Here is a 13,432-nt window from a genome sequence, read left to right on the forward strand (position 1 = left end):
ACGTTAACAGAAATATAGTATTTCCAGGAATGATCTTTTTAGTTCTATGACATAAAATGCATCTATTCCAGCTTTTATTCAAAAGGTTCACAATTTATATTAGAATTTCAGCAGTACAATAAGAATGTATACAGAAAAGACTGTGGGGTGTGATTTAAACAAATTCAAAGTGGATGTTCAAAGAACAGACAAAAAGACGAAAAGACTCTGAGTCAGGGCAATAAAGCCTATTAACAACACTAGATAGTTTCAGAAAATATAAATATATTAATATATTTCTCATAAAAAATAAGTGTACACCAAATTAATCTCAGTTTTCTTCTACCTCTAATAAGGACACCTAAATCAATTAAGTGCCTTCCAATTGAATGGTAAATGACTACTGACATTTATGGCATACATTCTATGTGCCAGGCACTGTTCTAAGTGCTTTATGTGTATTAATTACATATTTTTCACAATTTGGTGAGGTAGTATTGTTCTACCCTTTTCCGAGCTGCAGAAAATGAGGTCCAAAGGTTTTAAACAACTTTCTTGATCAAATCAGAAATTAAAGTCAGGGATGGAATCTAGAGAATCTGATTAGAGTACAAATGTGCAAAAATATTTTCTATGCACCAGTACGTTATGCCTGATGTAAGATAAGATCTAATTAATTCATTCATTATTTTCTGATCATTTTTACAGATGTGTATATTCTTAACTGAGATGGAACTGCTCTCAGTCATTGAGTCCTGTAAATAATTGAATAATTCTATAATTTTAAACAAAAGACAACTGAAAGCCTACACATGTAAAATAACTCACCCAAAGACACAGAACTAACTGAGTAGCAGAACCAAGAAAAAGACTTCAATCTCTAAATTCCTAATCAAGGGTTTTCCTTAACTATTCTCTCACCACAATCCAGCCCAAATCTACATAAACCAGGAAAAAAAAAAAAACACTTGTTGGCTTTTTAAAGATTTGAATTACTCTTTAAATATGACATTAACTGCTTTAGGAGACCATTCCAAATATCTGCTTTATCAATAAATCTTTCTATGTATCCAGTAGCACAGTATAGCAGACTCAGAGGTCTGACTATTGAATCACTATAAACACAGACTAGGTTCAAATACTAGATGTATCCATTACTAGATGTTTGATACTATGTAAGTTTTTAAATCTTCCTGTCTCTCAGTTACTCCATTTGTAAAAGTGGGAATAAAATATATGTATCATAGGACTGCTGTAAAGATTAAATGACTTAATAGAGGTAAAGTGCTAGAATGGAACTTAGGGTACAATAGTGTTAAATAATCATGTGATATTAACATTATTAAGCATCCCAAAATATAATGATATTATTATTTAGCAGGTCTAATTTTATTTAAAAGCCATCTATAGATTAAAAAAACTGTTTTGGAACTTCCTCATATTGAAGAAAAAAATCTTATACAGAAGCTTATGTTCTCTGTATTTAACAATTGGCTTCTTTTTTCTTCATAAGACTATTTTTAATCCTTTGTTCTTCTTTGAAAAGATATTTCTTTTGTACTTGTATCTAGCCAACACTTTTTATCCTCTATCTGCATACCGGCAAAATAAAATCTAAGTTGTTTAATGGTACTTCTAAAGACTAAGAATTTTCAAAGTTTACTTTTACCTGTAGATACTGAGAAAGCTGGAATAATTCCTGAGAATACATACTTGGAGTGTTAGCAGCAACCTAGAAAAAGAAGTCAAAGTGTCAACAGTCACAGAAAAAACTTCATAAAAGAAATTAAAGACAGAAGAAAAAAGAAAAACAAAAACAAAACAAAATTAAGACCAATTCCTTGAAATGTCTATTTAAATATGCACATAAATTTATTTTTCAAATTAACTGATTTCCTTAGTGGTACAACAAGTGCTACTCATGAAAACACTCCTTGATAAGCTGAATCACAAATTTATAGTATAAAGGCCATTCAGTATTTTCTTAATCCAGATAAACCACCTAAATCCAGAGATCCACATATTTTCCCTTTAAGATTCATCATTAAATATTTCTTCAATATGTCAGCAACTCACAATTCATTTAGAAGTAACCATCTTCAAGATGTTATTTGAAGTAGGGAGGGCAACATAAAATCTATCAATGTTCAATGGTCAGGGGTAATAAAAATAGTTTTTTAAAAATATTTTTTCATTGAAGATAGATACAATATCTTTATCTTATTCATTTATTTTTATGTGGTACTGAGGATTGAACCCAGTGCCTCATATGTGTGTGTGAGACAAGTGCTCTGCCACTGAGCCACAATCCCAGCCAGACCTTTCTTTTCTTTTTTTTTTCCCCCCTTTCAACTATAAATACACTTTCTGGAAAAGATGGAAAATAATGGTGTTTAGTCTTGTTTTTTGTTTTTGCAGTACTGGGATTGAACCCAGAGCCTCTTGTATGCCAGGCAGGTACTCTATCACTGAGCTACATCCCCAGCCCTAATAATGGTGCTTAAACACTACAAATCAGTCAAATTGTTTAGAATCCAAGAGTATTAGAAGAGGCCCTTTTTAGAAGAGTTTTTCAAGGCTGTGAAATATATATACTTTTTTTTTTTTTTTTTTGATGGTGGTGGTACTGGGGATTGAACTCAGAGGTGATTTTCTACTGAGCTACATCTTCAGCCCTTCCTCACTAAGTTACTAAGCCTGGCCTCAAACTTGTGATCTTTCTACCTCAGCCTCCTGAATTGCTGGAATTATAGGCGAGCACCACTGCACAGCCTAGCAAGGCTGTGGAAATAGAATCACGGCATAAAAAAAAAAAAAGAAGAGCACTTAATTGGTTGCTATAATATCTACCCACATCCTCAACACTAATAATCACTGTATTAGTTGATTACCATATTATTCCTCATTAAGCACAGAAAGTATATTTTTATTAATATGATGACTAAAAGAGTTGGCATTATTTTTTAAAGTTAGTCCTAGATCAGTAAGACCATTATTTACTTCTGAAATAATTTTTGGCATTGCAGAAGTTGATTAACCTGTTTTTAATTCTAATAAAGGAATCTAAGAGACCACTTCAGTCTCAGGTAGGCATTTGCTCTTCACTCAAATGGAAGAAAAGATGCAAAATATTTCCCCCAATAATTTAATTACTGCACTAAGAAAATAACATCTACATTAATGTTAAATGATGAAAAAGATGTTTTGTTTGGGGTTTTTGTTTGTTGGTTTTTATGCTCTTTACCAATGACAGCACTATCTCTTGACAGAAAAAAGAATGTTTTTGTAGCAAGCAATTACTGCAGTTTCTAATCAAACTGTGTTAAAACTGACCTTCAAAGATAATAAAGGAATAATTTCTGTAAATTCATATTTCTGTGCTACTTTCCTTTAGGGGTAATATTTTGAGTAAACTAAACTGGGTAGATGCTTCAACAAATTTCTAGACAGAACTGATTCAGAATAAAAAGTAAAAGCTAACTTTTCTTACCTTTTGCTAAGAGCAAAACAGGTTCTCCTAGTCTACACAGTCAATAGTTTACTCAAAATTAAAAGACTTTTTTTTTTCCAAAGAAACATTCATTCTAAATTCTCCAGATACTAAAGATTAGAAGATTAAATTAACTGTATAGTTATATGCACTTCACATGTTTTGTTGTAAAATAAATTCTAGGTAGAGCATATTAAAAACAAACATTTTAAAAGCACAGTTTAGGAAAAAATAATCATTAGCAACTTACTTTGTCAACAGGACTTGGTAATGGAGCATGGATGACACTGAAATGTAAAATTTAGAATTTTTATCTAATTTCCTGACAACAGAGGAAACACAGCATGATAGAACCAGAATATCGTAAACCACAAAACTGATACATTTGCCCTCATATAATTAAAAGAGTATGAAACTTTCAATTCTTTATAAATGAATGAAATCAGTAGAAAATAAAGTAATACATATTAAAACTTACTTTTTTATACATTAATATATTTCTAACATCAAATTTTTATTTTTTATTTATTTTTTTAAATTTATTTTTTAGGTATAGATGGACACAACACAATGCCTTTATTTTTATGTGGTGTTGAGGATTGAACCTGGGTCCCGCTCATGTTAGGTGAGCGCGCCACCGCTGAGACACAATCCCAGCCCATCAAATTTTTAAATTCAAAATGTACTAAATGTTCTTTGAGGATCGACTACTTATTGTGGGTTATGGTGAATTCTTTGATTTCATACAGAAAAGAAGTATATTTAAATCATCCATTTGAATTATATACAACATATAAATTATTTTAAAATTAAAACACTCCTATATGGAAAGTTTTAAAAAGTAAAGTTCAACCAAAAAGAAATATTACTTAAAACAAAGCATTAAACTACACACAATGGCACGTGCCTATAATCCCAGTGACTCTGGAGACTAAGGTAAAAAAAAATTGCAAGCTTTAGCCCAGCCTTAACAACTTAGCAAAACACTGTCTCCAAAAAAAAAAAAAAAAAGACTGGGAATGTAACTTGATGGTAAAATGCCCCTGAGTTCAATCCCCAGTAATAACCTCTGATACATGTACACACAAAATAGAAAAAAATTTAAATAAATGACATTAATTGGTACTAATTTCATTTCTGCCCTGATAAAAATCTATTGACAGGTAATACAGTAGCTGGTAAGCATTCAGGCTTAGAAGCTGTACTATCTGGGTTCAAATTCTGGGTCTACTTATTAGCTGAAAGGCACACTGCCTTATAAAGATAGGTCTTAGCTTCCTCAGCCATAAAATGGAGGTAGTAATTATAAAACCAATCCCATTAGGTTACTTTGAGTATTAAATGTGTTAACATAAATAAAGAGCTTAAAACAGTGTCGAAAATATAGGAACAACTGATCATTATGACCACTCCCATGAGAAATAAGCAATTGAGGAAGTCAGGGTCTCTATTTGACAATGCTCATATACTATATGTGAGATGAGGGTGGGCAATGGGACATAGAGCAAAGCTGCCACCCATCTACTGGTTGCTATCACTCCACAACTTAGAATCCATTAAAGTGACAGCCAGAGCTTAAAACCTGACTAGGAAAAGTTCCCAGATTCCTGTGGCTAACCATGTGTAAAAACTGAGAAACTGACTTGTAAAATAGAATATTAAGTACCAGCACCCTTGATATCCTGAACCTATATAATCCTATACTGTACTTCTCTGATTATACACCTGTGTCTCAGGAACTATTATCAATTCACCTCTGCATCTCCAGAAACTATCACAGAATCTAACAAAGCTGATGTCTAGTGAAGGTTTAAAAAAATTATGTACAATTTAAGTTTTTCACTTTCTTACTACAAAACTACAACAGACATTTCAAACACAAATTTATTTATTTGGGGGGGTACTGTGGATTGAACTTAGGGGCACTTAACCACTGAGCCACATCTCCAGCTCTATTTTGTATTTTATTTAGTCTCATTGAGTTGCTTCACACCTTGCCATTGCTGAGGCTGGCTTTGAACTTGGGATCCTCCTGCCTTGACCTCCCTAGCCACTGGGATTACAGGCATGTGCCACTGCACCTGGCCATACATTTACCTTTCTTGATTATACAAGCAATATATATCGATTATGAAAATATATGAAGTAAAGCATGATGAAATACCAGTACCCAGAGATAACCACTTTGAATATATATCCTTTTCTCTTCAGATATGTGCATATAGAAGAGTGAACTTAATAATGCCTAAATGGAAGCAAATAGTATTAACAAGAATTTTTAAGACCAGTTTTCCCAGAGACCCAAGTACAAATTCTTCTGTTCCCATGAAAATCTGACTAACAAATGAAAGGCTAGAAAATCCTGGTATGCCCAAGGCCCCGAGTTCAATTCCCAGCACACACACAAAAAAAAAGCTAAGTATTCAGCAACACATTCCATAAATGATATTTGCATCTTCCAAAAACTACCTTGGATATGGTTTATTTTGAGTTCTTTAAAAATCCATATGCGGGCTAGGGCAGTAGCTCAGTGGTAGAGCAATTGCCTTGCATGTGTGAGGCACTGAGTCCGATCCTCAGCACCACATAAAAATAAGTAAATAAAGATACTGTGTCCATCTACAACTAAAAAAATTTTTTAAAAAATCTACATGAATACAAAAAGCCAAAAATAGGGAATGTAGAAAATGAAAACTGTTACTTAATGTTTCAATAATGGGATGATAAGCAATTTCTTTCCCTTTCTTTCTTCTTCCTTTTTTTGGTACTGAGATTGAACCCTCTCATACGTTATCACTGAGATATAGCCTCAGGTTTGTTTATTTGTTTGGTTTTTGAGACAGGGTCCCACTGAGTTGCTTAGTGCCTTGCTAAGTGGCTGAGGCTGGCTTTGAACTTGAGATCCTTCTGCCTCAGCCTCCTGAATTGCTGGAATTATAGGCGGGTGCCACTGTGCCCAGCATTTCTCCATTTCTTACAATCTAAAAATTATTTATGCAATATAACAAAAATGAAAAAAGAAAAAAGTCAGCCTTCTGAGAACGACCTAATGAAGACCTTAAAATCACTGATGGTATTTACACAGTGGACTTAAACTCTAGGTATTCTAGCATATCCAAAACCATGTATATTGTTAATAAAAATTTGGTTATAATAACAGAAACAGCTAATGTTTATTGTGGGCTTATTATATGCCAGATAATACACTAAACTCTTTAAGTATGCAATCCTCACAATCCCCCTAATTACTGCTCAACAGGTACTATTAACATCTTCATGTTTCAAATGAGAAAATTGAGGCCCAACTAAATCACAAAACAAGTCATGTCAGGTTTTGAACTGGACTATCTACTTCTAAAGACTATTTCAATCTTACTCCAGCTTTAGAGAATTGCCTGTTCAAACTTCATTTTCTTTAGAAAGTCAGTCCAATTATATACAATGAAATGTATAGCAAAAATTTGAATGGTGTTAATATTTAACTATATAAGGAAAGCGAAACTATGAGAAGACAGGGACAAAGATTAAAAGGATTGGGGAAACGAGCAATAGGGACATAAGTCATGCAATCAGACTTTGAAAAAATTCACATGCTCTATTAGATGGAATCTGAGAATAGATAACTCCTTATGTAACTGCTCAAAGCTTTCAACTCTATGAAAGAAAAATCTCATTCTCAAATTCAAATATCAAATTCTTTAAAAAGCCATACATCATCTGTTGACTAGTTCTAAAACAAAAACTCTGGACTCATAATAAAAGCTGTTATGTTAAATTTCCTAAAATTCAATGCAATTTTATTAAGTTAATTTAAAATAGGAAATAATGCTTTAAATTAAAAATGTTTAAAATATTTTCTGCTTTGCTTCAACTATCTTTTAAAAAAAAGGTAGCTTCTAATTGATGCGTAAAGAATGTGATACAAATCAAAGAAAGCAGACTATCACAGTAATGGAAGGGCCTCTCTCTGCCTCATCTTTCCAACACATTATTCTAACTTCTAGGTATTGTCATGTAACCCAAACCAAGTTGCTAATAAAAAAAAAAAGAGGTTATAATAGAAACAGCTTTTTCAGGGGTGAGGGGGGTGGGGAGAGTGGGCACTGAACTGAACTTAAGGGCACTTTATCACTGATCTTTATCCCCATCCTTATTTATTTATTTAGAGACAGGATCTTGCTAAATTGCCCAGACTCTCCTTGAATTTGTGACTCTCCTGTTTCAGTTTCCCAAATTGCTGGGATTATAAGCATGTACCACCTCACTTGGCCAGAAACAGCTTTTGATGGACAGAAAATACTGAGTCTAGAAACAAGCGTTTATTATATTCAAGGGATCCTCCCTGCCCCAAATAAAAAAAAAGTTGAAGTTTAAATATTGCTTAACTTTCTTCCACACTGTATAATGTTAATCTGAAAAGGACAGGATTGAAGTGTACTTATACTCTGAACAAAATAAGCTACTAACTATATTATCATCACCAAGGTCCTATAAGATGATGACAATGCTATTAACTTCAGAGGTAATCACAGTTGTTGAAGCTAATCACAGTTGACGAAGCTCTATCTTAAATGAAGATCAAAGAAGATGTTATCTTTCACCAATAACATACTCTAAACATTGTGGAAAGTAACTAATTATCCTTCCAAATATAAATTATAAAGTTACATTTGGAAATAAAATAACCTCTGCCCGAGTACATTATTATTTACTCCAATTGCAAATAATGTAAAAAACAATTTAAACAAGTATATTTCAAAAAGCACCACATCAGTTTTGTAATAATGATATTATAAAATTATAAAATGTGAAGTATTAGCATCATATCATCTTCTAATATTATCCAAGGTAATTAATCCAAAAACTTCACAGCACTAAATTATACTCACTCTGAGCGGAGCCGGGCTTCCATACCATCTGGTAGAAAAAGTTTTATTGTGGAAACAATACACCCATGGGTAACTGGTTAAAACAAACAAATAACATGAAGTAATTGTTTAAAAATATAAAACTTTGTATCTCTTGTATCTAAACGTATATTTTATTCTTAAAAGCAGTAACTTCTGGGGAAAAATAAGTCTGGTGACTTAATGACAATATTACCCAGGAGAAATATCCCTGTCCATAATGAACCACAATTGCAAGGAAAAATTACCGAATGAATTATTATAAAAAGTATCCTAAATTATTTATTTATTTATTTATTTATTTATAGATAGATAGGATACGTTTTATAACAATAACAGGGATTGAATATCCAATTCTATGAATAAATAAATAAATAAATAAATAGTCAGCCGAACATGTGTAAATGCAACTGAAGAGGAAAAAGGCACTTTTGCCCCCCTATTTACCAACATCAAACATGGTTTCTTTGACTCTCCTTTAAAACATAATCCTTATTACTAATTCTCCTGTCCTTGACCACACCTCACACAATGCTAAAATTCTTCAGAATACAGTTAAGAATATACCATTATATCCCCCATTTTATGGGCAAGGAAACCAAGACTCTTATTGCAGCCATGGCAAGGGAACCTGCCTAGATTCCAGCTAGCCAGGTTCAGCTGTTCACATAAGAAACAGACAAAGAAATTTCTGTTTCTTTTTCTACCATTCCCCTATTTCTTATGCAAGCAGGTAGCCAATCTGGGCAGATTCCCTTGGTTTGGTGGCTGGTTACAAGACCTCAGATATGTGAAAGTGCCTCCACAATTCTATGGTAGTAAATATACAAGAGATGCCTGCTAGAACTCACATGGGAGGTTCTTTCAGTTCAGTTTAAAAATTTTATTTTGCTTTTTTTTTTTTGGTGTGGTACTAGTGATTGAACAAGGGTACTTTACCACTGAGCTACATCCCCAGTTCTTTTTATTCTGAGACAGAGTCTCCCTAAATTGCCAAGCCTGGCTCCAAATTTGCAATCCTCCTGCTCCAGCCTCTCAAATCTCTTGAGATTATGAGTGTGTACCACCATGCTCAGCTGTTTTCTTTTCTTTTTTGATGGTGGCGGGTGAAGAGTATCAGGGATTGAACTCAGGGGCACTCGACCATTGAGCCACATCCCCATCCCTATTTTGTATTTTATTTAGAGACAGGGTTTCACTGAGTTATTTAGCACCTTGCTGTTGTGAGGCTAGCTGTGAACTCACCATCCTTCTGTCTCAGTCTCCTGAGCCTCTGGGATTACAGGTGTGCTTCACATCATTGTTTTTCAATTTCTCCTTTTCCTACTGAAGACTTCAAGAGATAAACCTACCCCAATGAAGCACTTGCACAGAGCTTCTTTGTGTGGATTTTATAGGGAAAAAAAAATTGCTTCCTCGTTTAAAGACTGTTTTTGTTTTTTTAAATTTCCCTATTCCTCAGATACTGTACTTTCCAGGGTCTCATTGATTATCTAGTTCAACAAAATAATTAAAAGCTGATGTTGGCTGATAAGAATACACCATATAATGATAAGAGGAGTGATGGTTAGGTTGACTATATACATTTGTCAAACCTGACTGAATTGTATATGTAAAATTGATGTGTGAATAAATTACACTTCAATTTAACTGACATTAAAGAACAAAGCTAATTCATTTGGGGCAACTTATTGGATGATAACATAAGACAATATTATAAACATGAAGTAATATGATTGTCATCTAGTAATGTGTGTTCAATTTAAGGATTTCAGGGCAGTTTATTCAATATTGATCTTCATTAGTCGATTATACAAAAAGTGCTAACAGATCAAGAATCACCTATTAGACAGTCTTTTTTTTTTTTTAATTTTTTATTTTGAAACAGGGTCTCGCAAAGTTGCTCAGGCTGTCCTAAACTTGCTATCCTCCTATCTCAGTCTTCTGTATTTCAGTGTTTTTAAAAGAATCCCATTTGAAAAAGGAGACCACAGGCTTTGGACCATCTTTTTTTCCCTTGTGATACCAGGGGTGCTCGACCACAGAGCTATATTCTCAGCCCTTTATTTTTTTATTTTGAGGCAGAGTCTTGCTAAGTTGCTGAGGCTGATCTTGGAACTTGAGATCCTCTTGCCTCATTCTCCCGACTAGCTGGGATTACAGGCTTGTGCCCACCTGCCTAGCTATTAGATAATATTCAAAGCTGCATAGAATAGCAATCACTGTCATGAACCATGTGGCTCCTTCCTTTCTGGATTCATCCTCTATCCTGTCACCATAGGCTTCCTATAAGCCAAGCTACCTGCACTCTACACACACTTTACTTTTATAACCCCATGGCTTTTATACAAACTATCCCTTTTGTCAGTGATGTCCTTTGTTCCCTTGCCTAAATGACCAATACTACTTATCCTAAAGGATCACACTTTTCTGATTCTTTACCAAAGAGACAGTCTCCTATATTTACTTCCTATAACATTTAGGCACACTGCATTGTGATTATTTATCATTTAAACAACTGCCATCTCACCAATTAGATTCAACTCTTTGAGGGCAGCAAGAATTTGGTGTTTTTCACTTTTTAAACCTGTGTCCTTAGCATAGTCATTTGGTACAAAGTAGAAACTGAATAAAAGCTTACTATGTCAAAGAACATATTAATGCTTAATATTTTACAGCTCCCATTACTCAGGGATAAAGATGTTTCTAAGTTTTAGGGTTCACCATCATTTATAAGAACCATCCAGCCCTTTTCTTTCTCTAACAGAAGACAAGGAAGGGATGGATTTATCCCAACTTTATGGCTTCACCAAAGATTTACTATAAAGAGCTTACAATAAATACAAGAGCACAATATAAGATGAAAATCCTGTTAAAACTACATTTTACCAATATATTTAAATGGTTATTAAAAATGTTTTTTTTTCAAATAAGGGAACTAGTTACAAACAAAATTGCAGTGCCAGAACTGATAATTGATGATATATTACATTAGGAACTATGTTGCACACATGTACCAACCTGAAATTCAGCAAATGACTGATACATAAATCTCTGAGGTAAACCAAGGGCTATTACTGGCTGGGGAGATGAGGAATGCCACAGTTTCAGAGACAGTTCAAAGAAAGACCATGTCCAGCTAAGCTGCCAATCTGGTCCATCCAATCCTACCTTTGGAAAGATCTCATGTCAACCAGATCCACAGACAACAGAAATGTTAGCTATCTTTTTGATTTTCAACAGAAAAGTATTTAAATAGCTTCCCAGGAGGGTGAGGGGGCCACTGGAACACTGCCATATTAAATATACACATATATTTATAAGACATATGCAAATTTCAGAAATGTTAAAAACATAAAAACCAGGTGTGTATGAATTGAGAAAATAAGGCATCTGGAAGAACAATCTGCACTTGCCTGCTATAGGTATGAGGCTATTAAATATCAGAGTAACACTAGTGCTGACTGCTACTTGTCTGTTTTTTTCCCCTATGTTATCTTATCATATAGACCACCTATTTTGCTCTTGAGTTAACATATTTACTTTGTGCATACACCCAGCCTTTCTTACTGCCTCTTCACACAAATACTACTTAGAGGGCCCAGTTCACTTTGGTAAGTTTAAAACTGTTAAGAGTCCCTGGACCCCATGGAGGACAGAAACTCTAGGGTTATGTTGTAGTCTGGCCCTATCTCCCAACCTATAAGAATTAAGAAGGTCAATACCACTTTACACTTAAGAATGGTCTGAAAGACCTCTTAAAATGATTGGTAGCAATAGGAAGGTCAATGAATGTGACCATAAAAACCTAAGGAACATTTTAAAAAAATCAAGACCTAAATCAGAGGCATAAGCATTTTTAGACTGGAGAATTATCTGCATTAACTGCCTTTTGACTATAAGATAAATAGTTAAAAGAACTCTCAATCTTGATTTTTTTTTTCTGTATAGAGCTTCTAAGTCTTAGAATTTTTTCTCTCTCATTCTGTCTTCACTTATGAGCTGTAGTGCAGCCATCAGAAAAATTTCCTTCTTTAACTACTTGTTTACCTAAGATAAAATTCTTCTTTTTCTTTTCCCAGTGCTGGGGATGTACCCCGGGCCTCATGTGTACTAGGCAAGCATTCCACCACTGAGCTACAAAATTAGCAGTCTCAGGAATACTTTTTACAGGAAAAGATGGCTAACTGCTTTATCCTTTCTCTTTATCTGTTTTCAGAATGATAAATTTTTTCCTAAGTTCTTCCAAAGTTAATAAAACCCTTTTATTGTCCTTTTTAGTATCACTGTAAGCACACTGATCTGAACATATTTGATATATTTCAAATCACTACTATTATTATTGTTTAATGCTCAAATTGTCCATCTTTGATAAGCAGGGACTCACTTGTGATAACTCCTAGAAGTCCCCTGGACTAGAAGTCCAGCAGTGTTAGATAGGCTCATTGCTTTATGACATGAAAAAAAACCTTCTAGACTCGGAGTCAGCTATTTTTCCAAAGAATTTTGGTTCTATCCAGTTGGGAGAAGGAGTTCTTTCTCTATAAATATAGTTATTCATTTAGTACTTTATTTCTCTGAGCATACCATGGAGTGATATTACCTATTTACTCAATAAAAACTCACTAAGGGATTTACTTGACCTGCTTGTAAACAGTTCGATCTAACCTTTGAAACTAAACTTTGGGTGTAAAAATTTGGTTTATCAAGAAATGAAATAAAAAATTATGAAGGCTGCAAAGCAATATTCTGGGAATGACTGTAAAAAACAAGATGATTATGACAGCTATATCCCTGGCTTTGTGGAAATTTCCATACAGTAAGAATAAACTAGAAATACTTAATATAAAATGAAAGCAGATGGAGGGGGGACCATAAAGGCTATAAGAAGTACTAACTACTATGGGCATTTGGAATGGGCAAGGTCAAAGAAGGCTTTATGAAGAGTAAAAAAGAAAAAACTAAAACAGAATAAAATTTGAAAGCTAGAAATGGAAGGAAAGGCAGAGAAAATGGCATGAGTGAAGAAAAGGAAGTGAGAAAGCGTACATGTAGG

At 33.8% G+C, this 13,432-nt stretch overlaps 1 protein-coding gene across 25 annotated transcripts in view; it reads right to left on the reverse strand.

Moving 5' to 3' along the window:
• The window catches only part of Slmap (sarcolemma associated protein), a 155,377-nt gene that overhangs the window by 68,377 nt on the left and 73,568 nt on the right, over nucleotides 1-13,432 (reverse strand). For 23 of the 25 annotated variants that reach the window (XM_078038347.1, XM_040289813.2, XM_005317240.5 and 20 more), the window contains exons 3-5: nucleotides 8,359-8,431; nucleotides 3,720-3,756; nucleotides 1,649-1,711 (exon numbers count right to left, since the gene is read on the reverse strand). In XM_078038347.1, the coding sequence (XP_077894473.1) occupies nucleotides 1,649-1,711; nucleotides 3,720-3,756; nucleotides 8,359-8,431 (173 nt within the window). The remainder of the gene's footprint in view (nucleotides 1-1,648; nucleotides 1,712-3,719; nucleotides 3,757-8,358; nucleotides 8,432-13,432) is intronic. The other 2 variants (XM_040289812.2, XM_078038348.1) reach the window with 1 other exon arrangement.

This window comes from Ictidomys tridecemlineatus, chromosome 2 (assembly GCF_052094955.1).
Source record: "Ictidomys tridecemlineatus isolate mIctTri1 chromosome 2, mIctTri1.hap1, whole genome shotgun sequence".
Taxonomy (NCBI): Eukaryota; Metazoa; Chordata; class Mammalia; order Rodentia; family Sciuridae; genus Ictidomys; species Ictidomys tridecemlineatus.